A 23,548-nucleotide genomic window follows, 5' to 3' on the forward strand; every position below is an offset into this window, starting at 1 on the left:
AATCCACTTGCCAATCTTCATATCGGGCTCTATAGTAAAATCACAATTTTGATGCAGAAAAAGTTCAAAAATACAGATTTTAATCTGTATCGTGCGACTAAATACCCTTTTCAGTTCCGTGTGCTTAATGTTTCAAATTTTGCCAAATATAATTTGCCATCTTTACATTGCTGCTTATTCTATGTTATTATTTTGAAATATTATAAATCAAAACAATCTGAAAAAGACATAATCGCTGATTACTTAACACTTAAAATACGGCATATTAGATTTCCAGGTTTTACTCCAGGTTTTCCGTATAATACGTTACGCAATCATTTTCAGTTTATCAATCTTTCAGATGAAATCATCAACTAAGAAAAGTTTGTCGTATGTACCTTTTGAAGCCGCAGCTTTCGCTCTTCGAATGCGTCCGGTTTCGTCTTCTTGTCTGAAACAATTTCGCATGAATTCAAAGATAGACTAAATAGAATAATATAGAGATAAAGTTATTGCGGCATTGCTTTGAAATGCAGCAAAAAAAATGACATTTAACACTCACTGAATTATATTGAACATAATTATTGAACATAATTATCATCATTATAACAAAATGGCACCCTTTGCTGTTCTATTTGTTACGGATTCCATGCTTTCAAATAGATTAACTGAGAAATAAAATTGAAACCTGGCCTTTAATCATAACGTTGTTGGAAAAAATAGTAACTCTATTGGCGAAAATCGCTGGATGGAAATGCAGATTGACTGATGAGTCAAAGTCATCTTGTTCACTAAATATCTTGAGTTTTGTCGTTTGCTTATTGAAAGATCAAGTTTGGCATGTCATACTTCGTGGTCCAGTGATTTCTAGTTCACAGCCACTGTTACGAAATATTGAAGAAGAATTTGCCGCTATGTTTTTATTTATCATATTGCTTTTGGCTAATTGTGTCAAGGTCAAAATCTTTATTTTGTTTAAAAATAAATCAAAGTTTCGATTAGAATAATGGGCAACAAACGGAAATTACTCCAAAGGAACTTACATTGACACAAAAATTAAAATTGCTAACCCTTTGAGGACACAGACGATGTTCCCAAAATATCGAAAAATAGCTATTATACTAGTTAATAATTAGAACAAAATGACATTAAGACGTAATTTTACTTCTATAAAGGGGTGTTAGGTCTGCGTGGACGATCTTATTCTTTCGTTGGTATGTGTTGTGCAATTAAAGTACACATTTTGTTTACTTACGTATTCAATAGTTCAATAACTTAAAGATAAAAAAGAGTAAAACGAGGTTTGATTAAACAGTATCATCACCGGAGCCAAAAAAATGTATGAGAAAAAAATCATGACAAAATGTCCTTTCCATGTAGACTGATCTATTTACAAGGATTTTTTTTTTAAAAATGTCATAAGCAATGGCTTAGTTATTTAAATATCGACATACACAGAAGACATAGTAACGAAGATCGCTGAAAGGCATTGACATTATTGTCGCCAGAAGCTGATACACTAAGCGATCTACCTTAGCACTACACAGCGAACATTTATCTGCAAAGATGCAATTATAGTTCTGAAAGAAGTAATTTCCCATCACTATAATTTCATACTACTAGATGTGTCATTTGATGTCAATTGATGAATACATGTATCTTTCTTTATTTGTTGTTTTTGTTTCTTTATGAAAGAAACGCAGTTTTTTCGTGCGGCAATCCTCGTCATGGGTAAAGTCTAAAGTTCTATGAATTTCAGCAACCCCAGGAAGTAGTATTTACCCATATTGTCATAACTGAAGTACTTTACGTATTGGTATATTTCCGTAATGGACGCGTTAACATTACATCTGGATGAACCCTCGTATTACGACTATCAAACATATTACTTTTCGAAAATATGTCATATATCTTTAATATATTACACTGCTAAGAATTTTAGAAGCGTCAAGTAATTATAACCTTTATGTTGTGCAAGGAAATCCTCTGTTACTTCTATCATTTTATGGAAAGCTTGTAGAGCTAGTCTATCTTTCCCTTTTGATTTGACGTTCTCAGAAGTGTAATTTACAACTGGAAGAACGTGGTTCTCCTGAATCTTGAAAAACTTTGCTATATCTTCTGTTGTGTCTTTTGACTTTTTGCATTTATACAGATGGTCCACATCCTCTGTTATATTCAGGCATTGTTCATCAAACTTGGTTGCCACAACAACCAATGGTAAACCTTTAAAAATATTTCAGTCGAACGGATTAAAAACGTATTTCGAAAGTTATAAATAGATATAACTATACGAGGGGCGTTCTATATGTATGTTCTCCATATGTACTTCCGTAACCGCTTGTTTATTTTCGATGCGTTTATATACATTATAGAGCAATTTATTGGGAACACAGTGCTACATAAATTATAAAAATCGGTAGATTCATAGTAAAAATATAATCATTTAAGTGAGGCGTACTCGGGTATACTGGACAATTTTATGTCAAAAATATTGATATTTTAAGATGCAATTCCTTGATTCTACTATTCAAAAACTAGATCTATAGTTCTATTTTCAGTTTAAACAGATAAAACAAATCATGATCCTCACAAAAACATTTGAAAACTAAAATAAAAAAGGTTTTACAGTATTAATTTGAGTGTGCATATTTTTACTCGAAAAATGATAAGTTGAGTACAATAAGCCTCTGCAATTGTCAGGCGCGATCATCATCATTAAAAAATTTTTGTATCTTAAATTGATACTAGTATCTTAATTCTCAATTGTGAAACTAGTTCTTACAACTTTGATAAACGCTCTCAACACCCATTCCAGATAGAATCAACCTCGAGTTTAGAATTTTATGTTGTGTTGTAAAATTAAAAATGCAATGAATAGTTTAAAACAAACGCAAACTCATCACAAATTGCGGTACCTCGTAGAAAAATGATAGATTTTTTTTTTTTTTATTTTTCAAGTTATTCTATCTTTTTGAGACTCTGGATGCGTAGGACGAACCTAAATTATGATTATAATTATGGTCCAGTATACCCAAGTGCACCTCACTCAAATGATTATATTTTTTCTTTGAACCTGCCGATTTTTATAATTGATATAGCATTACCTTCTCAATAAAATGTTCTATCATGTCCTGAAAACCGTATCTAAAAATAACCAGCGGTTACGGAACTACATATGAAGTAACATTACATATTGAACGTCCCTCGTATTTATTTCTTCTAATTAGGGTTCATGCAAAGAATGATAAAGACTGAACGAAAAGCATTCACCTTTTTGCTGCTCATTTCAGTTATGCATATATCTAATGACATTGCCAATTTTGTGTAATCTTGGCTAAGTGAAGCTGCAAAATAGGGAATACGATTTCATCTATAACATAAATAAACGCTTTTTGCATGAGTAATTGTTTCAGACAAAACTTTTCCAAGTATTTACTAATACTTTTGTAATTGTTTGTAGGTTTAATTTCAGTTTGCAACTTATTAGATTTAATAATATGTTCATATAAGTATGAGGTATGAGGAATGTGTTCAGAAAATGATCTTTGTGAATATCTGGACGGCCTTGTAGATTCATAGCCTTTAGGTTAGTATTTGTAACATCCTTCCGTATATTCCAGATTTGATTTCGATAAAATAGTTTTTTTTAAAAAAAACGATTGAGCGCGTTTAATTATTACTGGAAAAGTGTATTCTTTGTTACTAATGGCTAATGTACAAAACAAGGGTGCATGCCTCTTATAGTCCCTTTTGCAGCCCCTCTGAAGTACATAGAGGATATGTGCTTGCTAAAATGTCATGTTGAAATATATCATCGATATTTACATGAAAGTGATAATGAAAATATAAGAATTGTATCATTATCAATGACTTAATATTTCGATAACTCACCAGAAATAAACGGATTTTCGTTTGTTTCATTTCATACTACATGTAATTTGTAAAAATAATGGAATTTTATGTTTATGTTTTATTTTTTTATATACAGATTATAGCTAGACAAAGTACAGATTGGAGATATTAACCATGCTTTTTAACGTTATTCATGTGCTTAAAGATTCGTAACTTTTTCCCATTAATAGATTTTGATGAAATGTTCTGTATTAAAAAATCAAGTAATGATGTATTGAAAAATGAAATAAAAATACTAGGTCTGCTCACCAGCTTTGTTTCAATTTTATTTGTCCCTAGATATGATGCTATTTTTAACGTTTTTCAAAATTGCTATACTCCTAAAATATAGTTCAGTAAAGTACAATAACCAGCATTAATTTGATATCTAAGCATTTTTATAACGGAAAGCAATATATCTATTTGAAACATGCTCAGCAAAATCAAAAGAAAACGATTTTGTAAAGAAAGGAATACTTGTTCAGCAGGCCCGAGGGCTATTTTTGCATGTTTTTGTCAATTTTAAATTGGAACTTCTGCTATTTCATCGAGTTCCACATAACAGAATTAAATCAAACTCTGCACATACTTTTGGTTATGTCCACCTAATCTAAAACAAAAGGAAAATTTGAGAGGTAACCATATTAGATTTCACTTAAATCAAATTACAACGAGGTGGGGTGGGGTGGGCATTTATACAACGCAGGTTGCTACGAAATACGTAATCATTTTTTATTTCAAACAAGGGCATATATTCATCCAAACTCTTGACAGTATTCTGTATTTGTCCACAGCTTAAGACAGAGATATTTAACAAGAGAATCACCTTAGAAACATTTGGAATAAACTCGCTGAAAGTGTGCATGATTGTAGAAACATTTTTCTGGATTTCTATAGGAAGAAATCATTTCATCATTTCGGCTGCCGCATCCTTTACCTTTAACATATTGGTCTTAAAAGCAATAGGTGTTATCAACTTCATTTAGCCAATCATCCGACTAAGTTTAGAGAATACAGGCTAAAGGCTTCTTGACAAATGCCACGGAAACTCTGTCAGTGTTTGAGCAAATAACTCAGAGGTATATCAAATTATCAGACGGCAGATTTCTTAATAAGCGAATTTTTACGTGTTTTTGAAGTATTTTGATGTCATAGAACAATGTAAGTTTCCGCCTTTCTCCGAACAAAACCTATAGTTTACGAATACGAATGTACGGAATAGGTCAGGTACGGGATTAGAAATGGCTGTGACTCAATGCAGAGTTGGAGCGCCGGTATAAATTACAGATACGAGTATATGCCGGATTGAAGCAATTTGAACTAAAAGTACTTTAAATGTATATATTTTGTAACCATGGTGATACTAACCCTAACCTCTAGTCAGTATATCATACATATTTTACCCTAAATGCGTGCGAACATGCAATAATTTGCGCATTTTTGCCGTACGCGACATTAGATAATCACTTCCGGGCATGCAGAAGACCGCTCCAACACTGCAATGTGCCACATCGATTAGAAACAACACATTTGGCATGGTGTTTTGGTAAATATCGACCCGTCCGGAAAAAACTATTGCGAGCGACTTTAATTAACCACGTGTGTTATATAAACACAGTGATGTAGAATACTGGTCTTCCATCAAATCAACAAAACGTTGTTTCGGTTTTGAGAAAACAATTGTGCTAAACGATTTGATTACAAAATATTAGTCAGATTATATTGATGGGAAATACATAATTATATTGACTCTTTTTTTTATTTATTAATGTCGATAGTTTTGTTACATTTGATGTTTGATGACACCGATATGAACAAATAAGCGACAGTCGCAATGACTGCATATGTCTTTTAATAGATTTCATAAAAATAAATAGAAAAATTTATTCGGGAATAACATAGCGTGAACTATATTAAATTTATATAAAAATGGCTAGACCGATACTAAACTTTGACAAAAACTGGTAGTCAGTTTTAACGTTTTATTGTTTAGAAAGGCCGATATCATGTATCGATTTAACGAAAAAGAAAATAAATAAAAACGGGACCATTGATAATAAAACATGTTGTAAGAATACAAACGATAGATGGATATATTTCATTATTCTGTACTTGGTATTTGTGTGCACAAAACTTATATCAGTGGAAAATTCAGACAATTACTTATGTGAATACCTTTCAGGTCGGTTGTATGTTTAATGTTGTCAATCTCCTTGATTTGGGCGTTGTTATAATTTTCAGGCGGGCCCGTCAAGAAACACAGTAAGTGGATTTCATCATCCAAGGTTTCTGGCTTACGTTTGTCCTCTTCAGTTGGCTCAGACATTTGCTCTGGAAACTAGGAAAAGCAGTGGAGTTATAAATGAAGACTTTTTATCTAATAAAAAATGATGGCTAGCTACTAAAATATATAACTGATTCCAAAGTCATTAAAAGTTATATGAATTAAATAAAATTATAGGTTTGGACAATAGACGTTAACAAGTCTTGTCATTCTATCATGTCCTTTCCGCACCTGTAATGTGATTAAACGTAGTAGCGTCTCATTGCCATTTCACGCTTCCGTAAAATCAAAATTTATCAAACGAAATTCATTTGGAAAATATTTCTGAAAATGGCTAGGTCTGCAGTTCCCAAATACGGGCATAGTTGACACGCGAGGGATTTACTGAACCTATCAGACAACATCACAAATGACAATTTTAGCGATTTGACGAAGTTCCAAAATTCTCTATGTATATTTGCTCCGTTACGGACCCCTGCGGGATTGAGGTTTATTCTGAACTCAAATATGGTTTTGTAGATGAAAAGCTGACATGTCGTGCTAAAGCCTAGGTATTTTCAAATCGTTAGAAAATGCAAAAGATTGAGTCCACATAAGCAAAATGAAAGTCCACGCGCATACATTTTGAAGGGGTGACCCCTGCGCGTGACCCCTGACAGTCGACCACTCCAAAGGCGACTTTAGTTTTCAAGTTTAGCATGTCTACTTTCATTTTCTTTATTTCCGGTAATAGCTTAAGGTGGTTCGCGGGGTTCCTACCAAAATATCGAAGTATGAGATATAAGACTGATAATAGGTCTTTATGTACTAACATCTCCTGTCTTTCATTTGGAGAAAATAGAAAAAGTCCACATCTCCTTTGAAGAGCGCCATCTGGCGGCAGATTTTTTTTCAAGGGAAATCGCCGTTTTACTGTAATAATCTCATTAAAATTAATGTTATTACATTTTTTCAAACTCAGGAATATAGCTAAATTCAATGTCATTGTTTACATGTTGCGTTTTGTAAATTATTTGTTGGCGGATATATTATATTTGAGACGGTTACACTGATAATGAGAAATTAAAGATTGTAAAGTTTGATTATATTGCTGTGGGATTATAGTTTGAGATGAAAAGGAACAAAAAACAGAAAGAAGGATAAAAATCCAACAGGAAATCCGTTTCCAATAATTCAATATAAGTAATACATTGACTATCCCAGCGAAACCATATCCAGCTTTTGTTCGATTTTATGACTTTTCCAAAGTTCGCTGATTTTTAAGACCGACAAGTAATTTGCCATTAAGAAAAAGATATAGATATACTTACTTTATACCCGATACGTAATTGTCCATTTAGAATATGGGCAAGTTCATGCTCATAACCTCTCTGGGATTCAAATCCTCTGATGTCAAATATACGTACACATAGTTCCTCACCTTTCTCCGTCTCAATCGTGTATGCTTTAACCTATTAAATCAAATAATATGAAAGAAAATAAGAACTTCCAATATGTATTTGTTGTAAAATGTAAGAAACACACAAAAATTAGTAAGAAACATACATAGGTTAATCGATAAGAAGATTCACTGAAAGCAAACAGAACCCGACTTGGTTTGATTGACAGCGTTCTCAATAAGCTATGAAAAGTGCATATCTCTCAAAAAGCACAGACTCGGCCAACGTGAATTATAGTACAAAACAATCTTTTAATTAAAATTAATGGATCTCATGATCAAACAGATCAGATAAACCAACAATAATAAGTTCAATTACAGGACAACAACAACATAAACAACATCTGTCTCAACAAAACACACACACACACACACACGCACGCACGCACGCACGCACGCACACACACAGCAACGGATACCTTTGATATATGTCAGAATAATTTGTATGGATGATATATTGATAACGTAACACATTAAGCACAGTTAGTGCTTGACTCCCTTTCCATGCTATCATTGCTATATTTTTTGTTGAATTGCTGATTTGGGTCATTCGTGGCTGATTTGGGTTCATTATGTCGACGGCTGGGTCCCAGCTTCGCACATTATATCATATCAAAAGTTAATGGGAACCAGATACTAGATAGAGCAAGTACTCGTTGTAAAACGTTATGTTTAAATTTGGACCAATCAGAAACAAGTTCTAAAAATAGCACTTCTGCTGGGGTATAAATAGGTAGATAGATTCGGTATCCAGCGGTTGAAGAAGACACATCGAGGATTCAACTAATAATTTATCACAGTACCTTGATAAGGAGACTATTGCAGTTACCCTGTCAGGGCGGATAAATTATTAAAAAGAAGACTTTGGAAGTTCGTAGATTAAAGAAGAGTTGCAGAATTTCAATCAGGTTTCGAGCTATAGGGCCAGCGCATAGAAGTTTTACCTCAAAGGTAATTGAATGCTATATACGATAGCATATATAGGTTGAGCATCGGGAAGCTGAGACAGAGTTTGGTAATCTATTGAGATAGTAAGAGACGGTTCAGCTTATAGACGGTTCAGCATTACTGGCGAAGTACAGCCAAGGCATCGGAGATATACCTATATGGTAGTTGACTGCTACATATGATAGCATATAGGCGCTGAGCATCCAGGAGTCAGGGCAATCTTATAAAGTTTGAGAGGACAGAGGCCGAGCATCTATGCGATAGGACTCGTATGTTGTTGATTCAAAGACAAGACATTGTCTGACGGGAACTCCAACAAAAAGACCAGCCAAGTATAGAGTCTCCAGCCTATAGGAGTTTGAGCTAATCATTTGTAATTGGAGATTGTTAGTTTGAAACATTTAGTGATTTGCCTGATCCCTGAAATTATCTAGCTCATAATAAGAAATCATTTACGAATCATTGGTACACGAATCATAAAGGCAAGGTAGCCAGAGGAAAATTCTATATATGAGATATTTGGTCTCACAAGCTCTACGTTTTAACAAAGGACATTCTACATCGTTTGTCAGCTAGTCTAAGATATAGTCACCTTAGCGATTGGACCCAAACCATTGTTCAAGATACTAAAGGCGTGAGCACTTCCCTGGGTCATATAACCAGTATCCTGACAATATATCAATGTTGCAAATATATGGTAGGGCTCCATTGAAGCATTTTCCTTCTAAAATATTTCAAGAAAAACGCTTACTATATTTGTAGTAAAACAATACTTTTGAAAAGGAACTCGCATGCTTTAATGGTAGAATTAAATAACTACTTAACGAAAATGCAAGACAAATGACAGCTACATTCTTTCTTAAACGTTCATATTTATATTAAGACAACTTTAACGCCATACTGACACCGACCTTTTTATCATCATAGTTCAGTAAAGGCAGCAAAACATTTGAATTATTATATATGTAGAATCCCTCCCTCTCAGCACGATGCATACCAGCAAAGTTTATATTAAATATAACAGAGAACAAAGAATGGCTGTAGTTTGTACAATGTCAAAAATAAACGTGTACTTTTCACACATTATCAATTGAGTTTCTCGTCCGTGGAATTGAAAAAAAAATGAAAATGAATTATCATGTAGAGCATACATTAATGTAGCATGAACATTGTTGAATTATGTGAATCAATATAAAATAAGCATGTGTTTCAAAATGTAACTGTTCTGACAAGTATATTTTCCTGAACCAAACTCAACTATATATTCTAAGGTATCATCTGCAGCCTTCTAGATCTAAAGCGTCTTCTTTACGGTGCATTTTTCTTTTTTAATTTTACTTGTCATTGAATAAACACGACAAAAAATCAGTAAAGTAAAATGTGTAATAGAATTTACAAATTTTATTATTGTATTAATACAGGTCAATAAAATGATTTTATGTATTTTAAAAGATATAGGTTGCAATGACATGTTGTTATTATTATACGGCTCCAAACATCAGTAATTGCGTCAGTTAATCCTTCTGCGACATGCGATCAAATAGAATACATTATTTCAAACAACGAATTTGCAGTTGAAGGAGTTTCTGTAATAAAAATGGTTTCTTTCATCGCTCCGATATTCGGAGCATTTACTAATTGTGAATCACACAGTGATTCTGCTGTGTATATATTTATATTTAAAACCCTCATAGTTCTATTTTTAACTGAAAAGACTATTAATTGTGTCATGATACACGAAACCAAATTCGCTATTTGAATGAAAAACTGTAGAAAAGGAAGCCATCGACAAACAGATGGATGGAAGGAGTGATTACAAAACAACAGTACGTACAGAAAAAACGGGTTCACAAAAGGCGTAATACTTTGAATTAGTCGGTGAGTTTAAGTCAAACAAAGAATTAAAGAATCGCGTTTCACGGATGTTAGGATGGTTGTACAAAAGACCCCTGGTGGCATTTTAACTTCATTATTTCACGCTTTCTGCTTCCTGATTTCACGATTTCCATTTCATGAATTCACGATTTCTGCTGAATCAGATTTTACTAAATATTCCGTTTCTGCTCTGTTCCGATTTTGCTTCACGAATTCGATTTCACATTAAACTTCACGATTTCTGGTTCACATTACTTACGATTTAAATTTCACGATGTTGATTTCACGATTTCACTTCACGAATTCACAATTTCACGATTTCGAATTTGAAAGTGTAGGGGCTTTTTAAGATAGGGGAGGCAGAAAGCAGAACACATGCAGATGTGGTAAAGAAGCAGAATTATAGTCAATGTGGCTAAAAACTAGAACTACCCTGATTTGTTTGTAATTTTGGAAGTTGTTAGTTATGAATATTATTTAAGTGGGCCTGGAGGTAAAATTATCCTGGCAGCTTTAAACATTTTCAAACCTTATTTTGTTTTGTTATAAAACTCTCCAGCGTGGCACGCTGGTGCAATGGGAATGCCTAGGACTAGCAATATGGTGATGCGGGTCTTAATCACGCCCGTGCCAGATATTTTGGGATGCTTTTCAGTGTAGCCTGGATCCCCAAGGTACCGATGTACTAAATGAATATGTCATGCACTAAAAACATCTAAACTTCAGCTGCACAAAGTAATAAATTCACTTCTTCACCAATATCTAATCTTTCATTTTATCACAAATTATTATCTCGACACTTTTGAAAAATCAAGTCAAAAATCAATGTCTACAAACAGGGCCTTATTGTTAAAGTTTTTAAGGTTAACTCCATGTAATTAGGGCCGAAACGAGTACAAATTTTGTACCTGGGTACCCGTTGAACAATTACCCACCGGTACCCGGGTACCCGGACTAATACTGAAAATACAACTTATGTGCCTTATAATTGTTGACTGTCATCCTTATTGATATGAGCATATTTGGAGCATAAATCATGTTTGGGAGTAGTTTTTATTTCTTTCAAATAAACGCCATAAAAATGTCAACTTAGATGACATAAAATTATTCTGTTCAAGAGGCAGCAGGATGTAGATTTCGTGAAAAATGTCATGTTTGTATTTCAGTCAAATTATTTAGTACACCATAATAACAAATGTTTAAATCGGGTAACGGGTAACGAATATGTACCCTAGTACTGCCGATTTTCTACTCTACCCTCGTTTCAAACTGTGAAATCGTGAAGTTTAATGGTAAAATCGTGAATTCGTGAATTCGTGAAATCATGAATTCCTGAAGTGGAAATCATAAAATCAAGAAATCGTGAATTCGTTTAATATATAAATCGTGAATTCGTAAAGTGAAAATCGCGAAACCAAGAAATCGTGAAATCGTGAAGTTTAATCGTGAATTCGTGAAGTGGAAATCGTGAAATCAGGAAGCAGAAATCGTGAATGCTTGAATTCATGAAGTGGAAATCATGAAATAATGAAGCTGAAATGTCACCACGGGTCTTTTGTAGGGTTGCAACATTTTACCTCTTCTGATAAGATTCAAATCGAGTTTGCTGTTATATTACTTTGTTGCGTTTTATACTTCATAGAATCTTCTTATAGATGATTGTACTAAAAAATGAGTTGAAGAGCTAACATGTAAATTCTACCTCATTTGTGACACTTCCTTTCGACTCTCTTGCAGGAGCATGTGTCTTTACTTTATCTCCGAAAACAGTCGCAAGAGTGTTGTAAAAACTAGACTTTCCGACACCGATTGTCCCAATCAGAAGTATGTTGTATTTCTTGATGCCTAGCCCGGGTATAGGTTCCTTCATTGTAAGTTCTTTTTTCATCTGACGGACATGTTCATCCTAAAAACATCGGGGACAGAAAAGTTGTGAACGGCATAAAGAATGTATATCATAATTTTGATGAGGTATGTATTGAAATGTGTATCAAATAGCTACAAGTATATCTGCATTTTTGTGTTTGTAACATAATCATGTACAAAGTAACAGCTTTGTCCGCACGCTCAAATGTATTGTAGCTACATTGTATGAAACATAAATAAAGTCGTTTGAATTACTACAAATTACTACTCTGTACTACAAGCATTACTAACGTGTAATTATTAATAATTGTGCATCTACAATTATTTACGCGATGGTTTATGCGACATATGTCAGTGTTTGAAAATTCATAACATTTCCTAATAGGGATCTACTTTTTCTGTAGATCTACCTATTAGAGGAAAAAACGATATTATGTACTTAGGCCTACTATGTTCGCTTATAAAACACTGTCTCACTTTACTTTTGTTTGGATACCATTAGTACTGTGACAATTTGAAGTAGTACTTTTGATAATATAAGCTTGAACGTCTTTTCGTATTACTTCTAATATTAACAATCCAAATGCGTTAACTCAGATTTGTAGTTATGTGCATGTGACGTTAAAGGTAAATTTTATCTCCCGTCGCTTTGTGATACAATGAACATAAGCTCTGTAAAGATTTTGAGAAACAGTATTTTTAAAATTGTTACAACAAAGTGATCATTCACTTGATTCGCACGATTTTGATCAAACAAGTTATTAATGCGAATATTCTCAAAGTTGCTCAAAGAAAGTGTGTGTTTTATGCTAGATATGTGAATATTCAGCATTTTTTTATCCGTCGATTTAAGATTTCATGTTTCAAAGATCAATTTCTTTAAAAAAAAAAAAACGCAACGTTAAATAAAGCAAATCAATGTGAAAGACTGACAGAATGTAACAGGTACATTCTTGTTATAAAATTACTACTACAAAAGGATATTAGGTTGTTTTAAGTACGCGAAGGCCTTTGCCTTTATTTCTACAAAAAGAGGGGCTGTTAAATGTGTGAGGTTATAGATTCACCTACTTCAATGATCTAGCTTATTTGATGTATTAAGTGCCAAATGAGTTATACTATAATAACATCAATAAAATGTAACATGTGTCCGATACAATCTGCAAAGTGGATGCCTTATTAGAATTTAAAGTCATTACCTTTTAAATAATTATGTATACAATCTAGCTTGCTAAACTGAATAAAGAACTTACCTTAAGCTGTGTTCTCCACGGTTCATGATACTCGTCATCTAAAAGAAGCAATTGGGAGAAATGGAAAAAGAACATGTTTATTCAAAAGATCACGACTTACTGTATCATCGGTTTGAACTGTTCCTGGGATCTTTGTATAGATTTTTAAATAATGCATTCAAATTTTGAAGCAACCTAAGGTTCAGGCTTGCTGGGACTTGGTGCTTTTAACCTTGAGCCCATTCTCGATTGAACTACCACCGTTGACATCAAAAACTGACAACGTTGAACTACAAAACAGATTTGTTGAAATTATATTTTTGCAGTTATTGGTTTGTTGTTTTTTTTTGTAAGGAAAACTGATATGAGTCCCGTTTTATGTTGCTATGTTATATATTTTTTGTTGGAATTAACGTCGCACTGACACAATTATAGGTCTATCGAGCTTTAAATGTGGAGGAAGACCCCCATTGCCCCTACTTGCACTATTTCAATCGCGAGCTGGCACCTTGGTAGAACCACCGACCTTCCGTAAGCCAGCCGAAGGTTATTCTTTATTATTAGTTTCTGGAGTTTTGTATTTTATAATTATACAAGAGTTATATAGCGCCCTTTTCATGATAACCATCTTCAAACCCAGCCACTCAGGGCGACAAATTGATCTAATACAATTACAGACACAGAGCGATCTGGTCAGAGGAACAGAGTAAGACAAATCTGCCCCTAGAACAAAGAGAGAGGAATCCTTTCAGACACAGGCCTGTTAGGCTACCTTAGCCTAGCACTTAACGTATAGACACTCCATTTTGTACCCTAATTCACAGATACACGAAAGCGTATATTTATCACTTAGATGAAATTTTCGTTAAAACTCTGTTTTCATAAAATCTTGTTACCTTTGAAAATTTCTGAATCAAATATACAACCAAGGCTTGGTTTAAAACATTTTGGATGACCAACTATCAATCAGACTGTGTATTTGAATATTTTTTGTGCTTTTGTCACGTTACGGTGAGTTAAATAAACTGTTTATATTAGTTTATTTTCTGCTTTATTTGTCTGGGATATGTTTAAATAATGGCGGAACATTTCATTGAAAAATATGTTAACCGACAAAAGACGCCGGAATAAATGAATAGGCGGAACGTCAAGTATATCCCACCTCTCCTTACCAGATCATTATGCCGACATTTTAAGCAGTGAACAGGCATCTTTGAACGTATGGTATGGTGTTTTCATTTTGCATAACTCCATCATACTTTCTCCTATCAATTGACAAAAAATGAATTTAGAAGTTGAAACGTAAACCCTTTACTAGAGATGTACAACCGTAGACCGATGTGAAGATCGCATTACCGACTAAAACCGGGGGCAGAGGTAGGGGAGGATGAGATTTCTCAAAGTAATCACTGTAATAATAAGTAAGGACCGATAGCTTGAAATATGCATACATTTATTTCTAATTTAATAGATTAGCCATATGGATCGCCTCCTGCACACCTGCACACCTGCACACCAAAGCTAGTTACAGACAACAACCTACTGGTATTGCGCCACATGAAGCTAACACATTTATATGTCTTTATTTGGCATAATTCGTGTTCAACAGACACCCAATATCTTCTGTAATTTCTATCATAACGTGCACACATTTGCCTTTTTTGACTGCGTTTCCTGCGAAATTGAATTGCACAGTAAAATGTTAAAACGGGATGTCCGTTTGGATATATTTTGTCTGTTAAAAGAATACATTTGTCAGGAAAGTGAAAATCTGTTGTACCAATTTGGCACATTAGCAATACGTTTTTGCGTTGTTCCATAAAAAACTGATTCAATATAATATATTTTACTACTGTTGGCAACCACAACCTGTGTATGAAGATAATGGTATTTCATATGGCCTGAATGAAATTCATGTTGGTTATCATTAGACCAATATAATTCATGGTTGGTGCCATCTATGGACAATGTCACTGCAACTGCTGCCAGTCAGTTTAATGTAGGAACGTTTCAAAAACATCGTACCGTTAATAATTAAACAACCGATAAAGGTTCCTCCTAGTACAACTGAAAGAAGCTTACTCAGTACATCAAGCAGAGGGTTCACCGGAGGTCGATCAGTTTGGTTTATGGTAGCCGACACATATCTCTGATAATTGGAAATGTCAGGTGGAGGTCTCATCTGAATTGACAATAATCTAAGTAGATAGCGCCTACGTTGAGGATCAATTATTTTCTAAAGAAATAATTTCAGTAAATACACTGAACAAATCGGATACTTTGGTACTACGCAAAAAAAAAAGAAAAACATGAGGATAACGTAAGAACAAAAGAGAGTGCTTATATGTGAAAAAGTGACATTCATACATGTACGACTTATACCAACTTGAAGTTAAGGTACAATTATATGACAGATGCAAATTATAGTACAGACGTCGGTCATTAGTCAAAACAATTGCCCGAAATCTGAAGGACCAAGTGCAAATAGTTCATACTATTGGGCACCAGGCAATTCAACAGGTGTTTTGTTATGTAATATCAGAAAAAATGTTCATACTTATTTTCTTCAACATTTAATTTTAGCCCTGCAAAATTTAGTGTTGAATAAAAACCTGTCCTATACAAAATGTAGCGCAAGCTTTGGAACAACGATGTTATACTATGTAAGAAGTCATGTAGTAGTTACAGCTATAGATGCTTTTATGCTGACGTTACTTGCCTGCACTCGCAAAGATCTTAACACAATTGTGATAATACAAGAGCTGCTTGCAAAAACAATTTTATATGCTGTTATCATATGCATGAAGCAATTTTATCTGCTTCTACCTAAGATCAACTGACGTATAAACAAGTTTCATCTAACGTCTACAAACAAGCATTCTGTAAAAATTAGCAGCAAAGCTATTTTTGTTCATTGAGCTGTAACCATTTTATGTGTGAAGATCACTTGGAACGTTAGACCAACGCGTTATTTATTAATTTAGCAAAATGACTTACCATTATCTAGGCCACAGTGACCTTGACCTTTTACCACCGACCCAAGGAAAAAGTGTTATTTTTTACGAAAGACAGTTATCCTGTTAAGTGTAACGATTGTTAGCAGTTTCTCCTTCACAGATCGCCTATACATACTGTCAGAATAAATGATAAGTCATACATTTTCACGACAATTTGCTCATGTCTACCTCAAGCTGATATTGTATACCAAGTTTTATTCGAAAAGGGTTGACACGGTATGATGAGTTGAGCACACATGCAGCTGTGACGATCAAATATGCAGACTGATTCAATTTCTATATTTTATTGCTCTCTGCTTAAAAGACACACAACATAGTACATTATGCATGCATTTTACCACACCAAAGGGGTCGGACTACGAGTTATTTCAATATCAGCAGACATACAGGATGGCAAACGGACAGTCATTTTGTTTTTGTGCGAATCGTATGTGCTAATGTCAAAGACACTATATGCTTCCCTAATCTACAACACCTGATACATAAAATTTACGAAATAAAGAAAGTAAAAAGATGACAAACGAAACTTAATGTTTAAGTTCAAATGGCCCAAATTGGTTATAATAAATTTGAGAAACTCCCCGGTTTTATTCGCTAATCCGTTGTCCATCTTCACATCGGTCTACGCGTGTACATCTCTATTAGTATTTTCTGGATAAACAGTACACAATTTACTTGTCTTACAATAACATCTTCTTCAAAGGAACACTGCGCTGTTATAAATTTAGTCCACGTATTTTTGACCATCATCTAAACATTAAGATTGGATAATGATTTTGTGGTCAGGGAATGGAAGTTTTATCCCCTTGATGTAACTTACATTATTTAGGCGGTTTCCCCCAAATATATATAATGGACCTCTGATTGATCCCTCTATGGAAGGAGGAATATTTTGTATATAAGTATATATAACCGATTAATAATCTCTCAACCAGTCAATACTTTAATTTATTGATTTAAAGCACATGTTTGTAAGAAGAATAATTAGGACAGTCCAGCTTTTAAGAAGGAGACACCAAACGGTATAGTTGATAAAATATTTTTTCACTCTTCTCAGAATGAAGATTTGGCACTTTGTTACGTTTTATAATGTGGAATAGTTCCTTTATAGTTTATGACAAAAACTCCATAAACATCGTTATGGTAATTTGTTTTGTAACGGATGGTCTGCACACGTGTATAACATTTCAGTAAACTTTGTCCGTTTTTTAGCTCAACTGAGCCAAAGGATCATGGTGAGCTTTTGTGACCGCTCAATGTCCGTCGTGCGTCGTGTTTCCGTCAACTTTTTCTAAAGAAATCGTCTTCTTGAAAACCACTAAGCAGAATTACAACACACTTCACAGGAATGATCATTGGGTGGTTCCTAGTTTAACATAGACTTATATCGGGAAAAAATAGAAATCTCCTTGTCTGAAAGTTCAAATCTTAGGCCCTTGATATTTGGTATGTATCATTGCCTAGTGGACCTCTGACTGGATTGTTCAAATTATGCCCCTGTGGCGAAAAGAGGCCCGGCCATGGTGGCCACTTGTTATATGAGTTACATAGAAAAAAAAACTTCAAAAATTATCAGATCATATTTCCTAGACTGTTTAATTATATTTACCTGGTGTACCCAAGTGATTACATGTCACCTTACTTTGACCTGGACCTACTGACCTACTTTCTTATTGTTTTTTGTTTGTTTGTTTGTTTTGATATACAGTCTTGAAATTTGAATGACATGTACAGTTTTGCATACCGATCTTCAAACTGGCATTCAATTACCATAAGTGTGACCTACTGACCTACTTTCTAATATTTCAACATCAGTTTGCCATTTGAAACATGTGGCCCATATTACTCAGGTGAGCGATTTAGGGTCATCTTGATCCTCTTGTTTAAATATATTGTTAGACAATATTAGAACTATACCAGCATTGCTATCTTGGATGAGAGGTAAAATGTTGCATTATGTTCATGCTTAATCTTTAGTCTTTATTTTTGTATGTAGAAAAGTATGACTATCCTTCGACCAATGCACCGTGTTCACCATTTTCAAAACAAACAAAATAACAAAACAAAAAAGATGTCGACTCACCTATAACATGGAGAACTTCAATCTTTTGCACTGTCAACATTCCCGAATTGATGTCCTTGCTCTTCACTTTTCTTCCGTCTGCATCGTTTGTATTATAAACATTTCCTATATCAAACACACCATTTAATTGGAAAAAGTTTCCTTTTTGTTTTGATTCAGGTTTAGAATCTTTCTTGAAAACTTGGAGATCGTAATTCTTCATAAATGAGTTTGCCCCGAAGGTTGGACCAAAGTTTGCATCACATGTAATGGCTAAGTCAGTTTTATTGTCCTTTACAGGAAAAAACTTGCATACGGCCCCTTCGTTATCGTTCATGTAAAATAGAAAGGCCTCTGTATCTTTCCTAGTATCATGTTTGGAAGAACTCCATTCAACGCCTGTGTAGCCGCCAAATATAGTGTTGTGTTTTCCGTGTAAAATTGTCAATGTTGGCTTTTTTGAATCGCATTTAAGATGAAACTTTTCTACATCAGGGGCGACATTAGAGTCTATGGATGCGCAATAAAGCAACTTAAAAGATTTATTGTTTTTGCCATTACTTATCCTGGCTCCTACTGCTCTAAGCACATTTTTACTCGGTTCGACTCTGGGATTATCACCTTCCATATTTGCCTCAAGGTTCTATCCCGATTACTTTAGCAGCAGAATATTGCCACTAGTGTTGTTTTCTATATGCTTTGGTTGAAGCTGAAATTGAATTAATTAATTTCTATAAGTTGATTTATTTGAAAAGCAAACGTCAAAATCTTTTGATTATATTACCTTCTGAATGTCCGCTTTTATCATTTATGGCAACAACATTGTGCATGTATACTGTAGTAATATCATATATATATATATATATATATATATATATATATATATATATATATATATATATATCAGATCACTTGATGGGATATATATGGGAACGTCAACTGTTCTGAATTTAACTGTCTCCCTTTATGCAAACTATCCCGATAGATTTAGTGTATTCTCGAGATTCAGTTAACTTACAGAGAGAGAAAATATAGCTTCTTTCGTCCGAATTAGTTAGAAATACTTAAATTTCACTGCTGATGTGTGAGACATGCAAACAAAAATTTGATTATATATGCAAATGTTGAACCATTACGAATGTGTTGTTCAGTGCGGATGTGTATATAAATCAGCATCAAAACTGATCTTTTTTCATATGTTTTAAAAAACTCCACCAATCAGGTCTATCAAATATGAAATATTTTACATTTCTTACAAAATTTCTTATAGAATGTTCATTAAGCCATTTATTATAGAATACTGTTTTGAAAAACACGAAAAACAAAATTTTGCAGCATATTTTGTCACTGAGGAAATGTGTACCACTCAATTTAACGTATCTTACGCCTTACTTTCTAAGTGTTTATTTCTCATATTCTGGTACAAAATCCAGGGCCTGTTTGGGCCCACTGACTTCAGGTGTTGATTGTTGAAAAATTGTTCAATCAAATAAAAACACTCAAACACCATTTGAAGATTGGTGTTTTTCAACATTTCTTCTGAATTTAACAGGTTAATGTAGAATCAATGATACATAACACATATTATCACAATATATATAATGCAAAACCTTATCGCCTTTGAACATTTTCTGTGGGTGCAGAGTTCATTCATGTGAGGAAAACATTCAGCTGGCATTACTGTAATAGCACATTCTCTAATCAGCCCAAGTGTGTATTTTTAGAATGACCTGATAAAACCCAGGTTTATGGTTTTAGGATTCGGACAAACATTGAGAGAGATATGTGTTATTTATATAGACTCAATGAATGTTATGTGATGGTTGAATATTGTTTTACACATTATTTTTTCTGTTTAAGAACTTAAATGGATTCAGACATGTCCTAGAACAAACTAAAAAAAACATAAAATGTGTTTTGAAACGAATATCACATTTATCAACGAGATTATTATATAGACATGTATCTTTTGTCATTCATTTACAACATGGCCCATCTTATCTGTGTTAATTTGATTAAGGTAATAAAAACTACTCATTTTAACAGGCCTCAATGCCTAATCTGAATTCAGTTAATTATTTTAAAAATATAATAGATACATTGGTCATAACGTTATTTCGTTGCTGTACTTAACATTTTCTATCTATCGATGTGAAATTATCGCTCCAAGATTATGGCTGTGCTGTGAACATTATTTCGAAATGTTAAAGGGTAATAATAAATTAACGAAACCATATTTAACAAGGGTGTATAATACTATATATAAATATTTGGCGGTCATTTGTAATTGTAATTTGAAACATAACTTAATTTATATTGAATACACATTCCAAATTGTACGATTTATTTCTTTTTCTGTAATGCGATTTCTACGGTGCGCTTCACTGAATGTACCTCGTAGAAGTGAGAAACACATCAAAACATTTATCTTTGTTATGCTCCCTAAACCCCTTCTGAACTTTAAGATTACAGTCCACAGTACGTTTCTTCAGCCTCGTAAACAGAAATGCGTAGCATTAATCTGGTTGGAAAGACTTGCACCAACTACATGTACATGCATACCAAGCAGTGCATTTGAAGAGTCTTGCTGGTGTACTTCTAAGTCTGTATTCGAGTTTATAGTGCAGTAGATTGCTCAGTGTAAAGCAATTTTTTAATCTATGAAATGAAATTTTGAGATTCTTTCAGAAAATGTTCAGCCGTATTTGCTTTTCTGAGTTTCCTTGCGGACAGTAGTGTATTCATCATCAGCTACTGTTTTCCACAATTGTCCAGTCTTTGTCAAATGTTCTATATTTTTCTATGACATTGTTAATTCACAAACCAACACAAAAATACGTTTCACTTTAATAATCTTCTTCAGTTGTATGAAACACTAAAATGACGTCGACGTTATATGGACGTCGACGTTTGGACGCGACAAATGGCTCATATTGTGCATAAATAATACGTCTTCGTATGTTTTATCACTAAACATCAATACACAATTCTTCAATGTAAATAGTCGTAGACGTTAACATTTAGATAATACGCATTAAATCATCATTAATCAACTTGATCAACTGATACCTGAACTTCCACAGAGATTCGGCCAGTGAATGATATTCCAAGAAATTGAAATAACAGTTAATCATTGAGGGTTCAAATCCAAACGTTCAAAAGGGAACAGAGATTTTTCTTAAAAAGCTTTTTCTTGAACATAACGATATTACTGTATGTATCAAGAAATGACAAAAATTATTATCAAGAGGCGGTTATGATTTTTGATTGTATTTTAGCTTTTGCAGCCTGTTTGAGAGTTACTCGAGGAATATACTTCTTATGTGTCATCAACTCCCCTCTTGTTTCACAGTGGATGTCATTTGAAACGAATCCTGAAGCCGTCCGACGGACGCTGAATGGTACCAAATAATAATAGCTACCATTTAGCACGTAGTTCCCTATTGAAATTAAACGCACACTTATCCTCACAGAGCTTTCGTCGCCGAAACCGTATCTAGTTTTTAATATTTCAAATCTTAATACACAGTTGATTTATTACTGTGTTCATTATACTATTTTGGGGTTATGTTTATCAAAGTTTAAATCTTTAAAACTGAACTACTTGAAACAACTAAAATGTGGATATTACTAAAGATGTTAAAACTGACATAATTTTTTAGGAGTGTATACGTATCTTCCACTTGATCTGATGGATCATAAATAACCACTTACGTGGATGCATGTTTAAAACTAAAGCAAGATTATACTACAAGCTACTAACTTTTTGCATTATTGAGTAATTTGAAGTACGTAAGATTTATAGGTAATATAAAATGACGACAGTTACAACTCACTGATAGAAATGAATACCCACTCGACGCTTTGGTACAAGGAAGTGGGGTTGAATCTCTCGACCTTCGTCTTGTATTTCATAATCTCATAATGGGGTAAATAGTTTACATGCTAGTTATATAAAACTTATTACAGAAGTTTAGCAGATATACACAAATTGAAGCTGTTTGAGCTTGACAAGCTTATTAATATTCTTTTGTTTTGATATAAAATTTCTTCCATCGAATAAGAAGGTCACTATGAAAGAGACAAGGATGCAATGATGTGTGACCTTTATATTAGATTTAGTTAACAGGGATATCGTCTTAAAAAGATAAACAATTGATGCTAATTTCAAAAAGTGTTTTTACAGATATTTAGAGGACAGGGAATGAAACTATCCGACCTTTTACCTCCAAGTTTGGCAACGACCTTAAACTTGGTGATCTGGGACACGTAGTCTTGCTGAAATAAACTACTGGTGTTAGTTTGAAGACAGTTCAATGAGACATTGACTTTGGAACTAGTAACCTAAGTTCTGTTTGTCAACCTGATAAGGTTAATGATTGATGCTAAGTGTTAGAATAATTTCTTTAATCAGTACAGAACATATGAAGCGGTCATGAAAAATTCATTTGTCATTCTGCTTCCTAGTGTGACCCTGACCTTTGATGGGATAAACAAGGAAAACGTAAGTGTTAAAGACCATGTAAGCGGTTTAGTTATTGCGTTAAACTGGTGACTTGTGTAACGTCGTCTTTGTAAGGTAGACACTTTGTGTTACCTGCATGAAAGTCATAACAACAGTTTTGAAGATGTGGAGTGAACACAAAATAAAGCTGTATGTTCTCCGAGTGTGGCCTCAGACTTTGGACAGAAACTTAGATTTGTCGCTGCTTTGCAAGGCGTCTTTCTGGTGAATAAAATAAGCTTAAGTTTTATGAAAACACCTTCAACACGCTTTTTAAAATGGGGCGGTAACGAAATAAAGCTTATTGACATTTAGTCCACAAATTTGACCTTGACAGTGTATTTCGTCATATTAAGAAAGTGAGCATTCATTTGTTTATTTCAAAAATCCCAAACATTTCTTAGATATGGCTCCGGAGAACCAAAACTTAACAGGTATGACTCCAATAT

General features: G+C 33.8%; 1 protein-coding gene across 1 annotated transcript; it reads right to left on the minus strand.

Annotated features, from left to right (window-relative positions):
* Positions 1 to 1,433: 1,433 nt before the first annotated feature.
* On the minus strand, positions 1,434 to 19,223 carry LOC123566532 (uncharacterized; the record flags this gene model as incomplete). Its single annotated transcript, XM_053536402.1, has 7 exons — positions 18,617 to 19,223; positions 13,538 to 13,575; positions 12,121 to 12,324; positions 7,468 to 7,608; positions 6,049 to 6,211; positions 1,942 to 2,205; positions 1,434 to 1,537 (listed from the first exon to the last, which is right to left on the minus strand). Coding segments are annotated over exons 1-7 (1,521 nt in total), but the record flags the coding sequence as incomplete, so codon positions are not given.
* Positions 19,224 to 23,548: the final 4,325 nt, after the last annotated feature.

This window comes from Mercenaria mercenaria, unplaced genomic scaffold, assembly GCF_021730395.1.
Source record: "Mercenaria mercenaria strain notata unplaced genomic scaffold, MADL_Memer_1 contig_970, whole genome shotgun sequence".
Taxonomy (NCBI): Eukaryota; Metazoa; Mollusca; class Bivalvia; order Venerida; family Veneridae; genus Mercenaria; species Mercenaria mercenaria.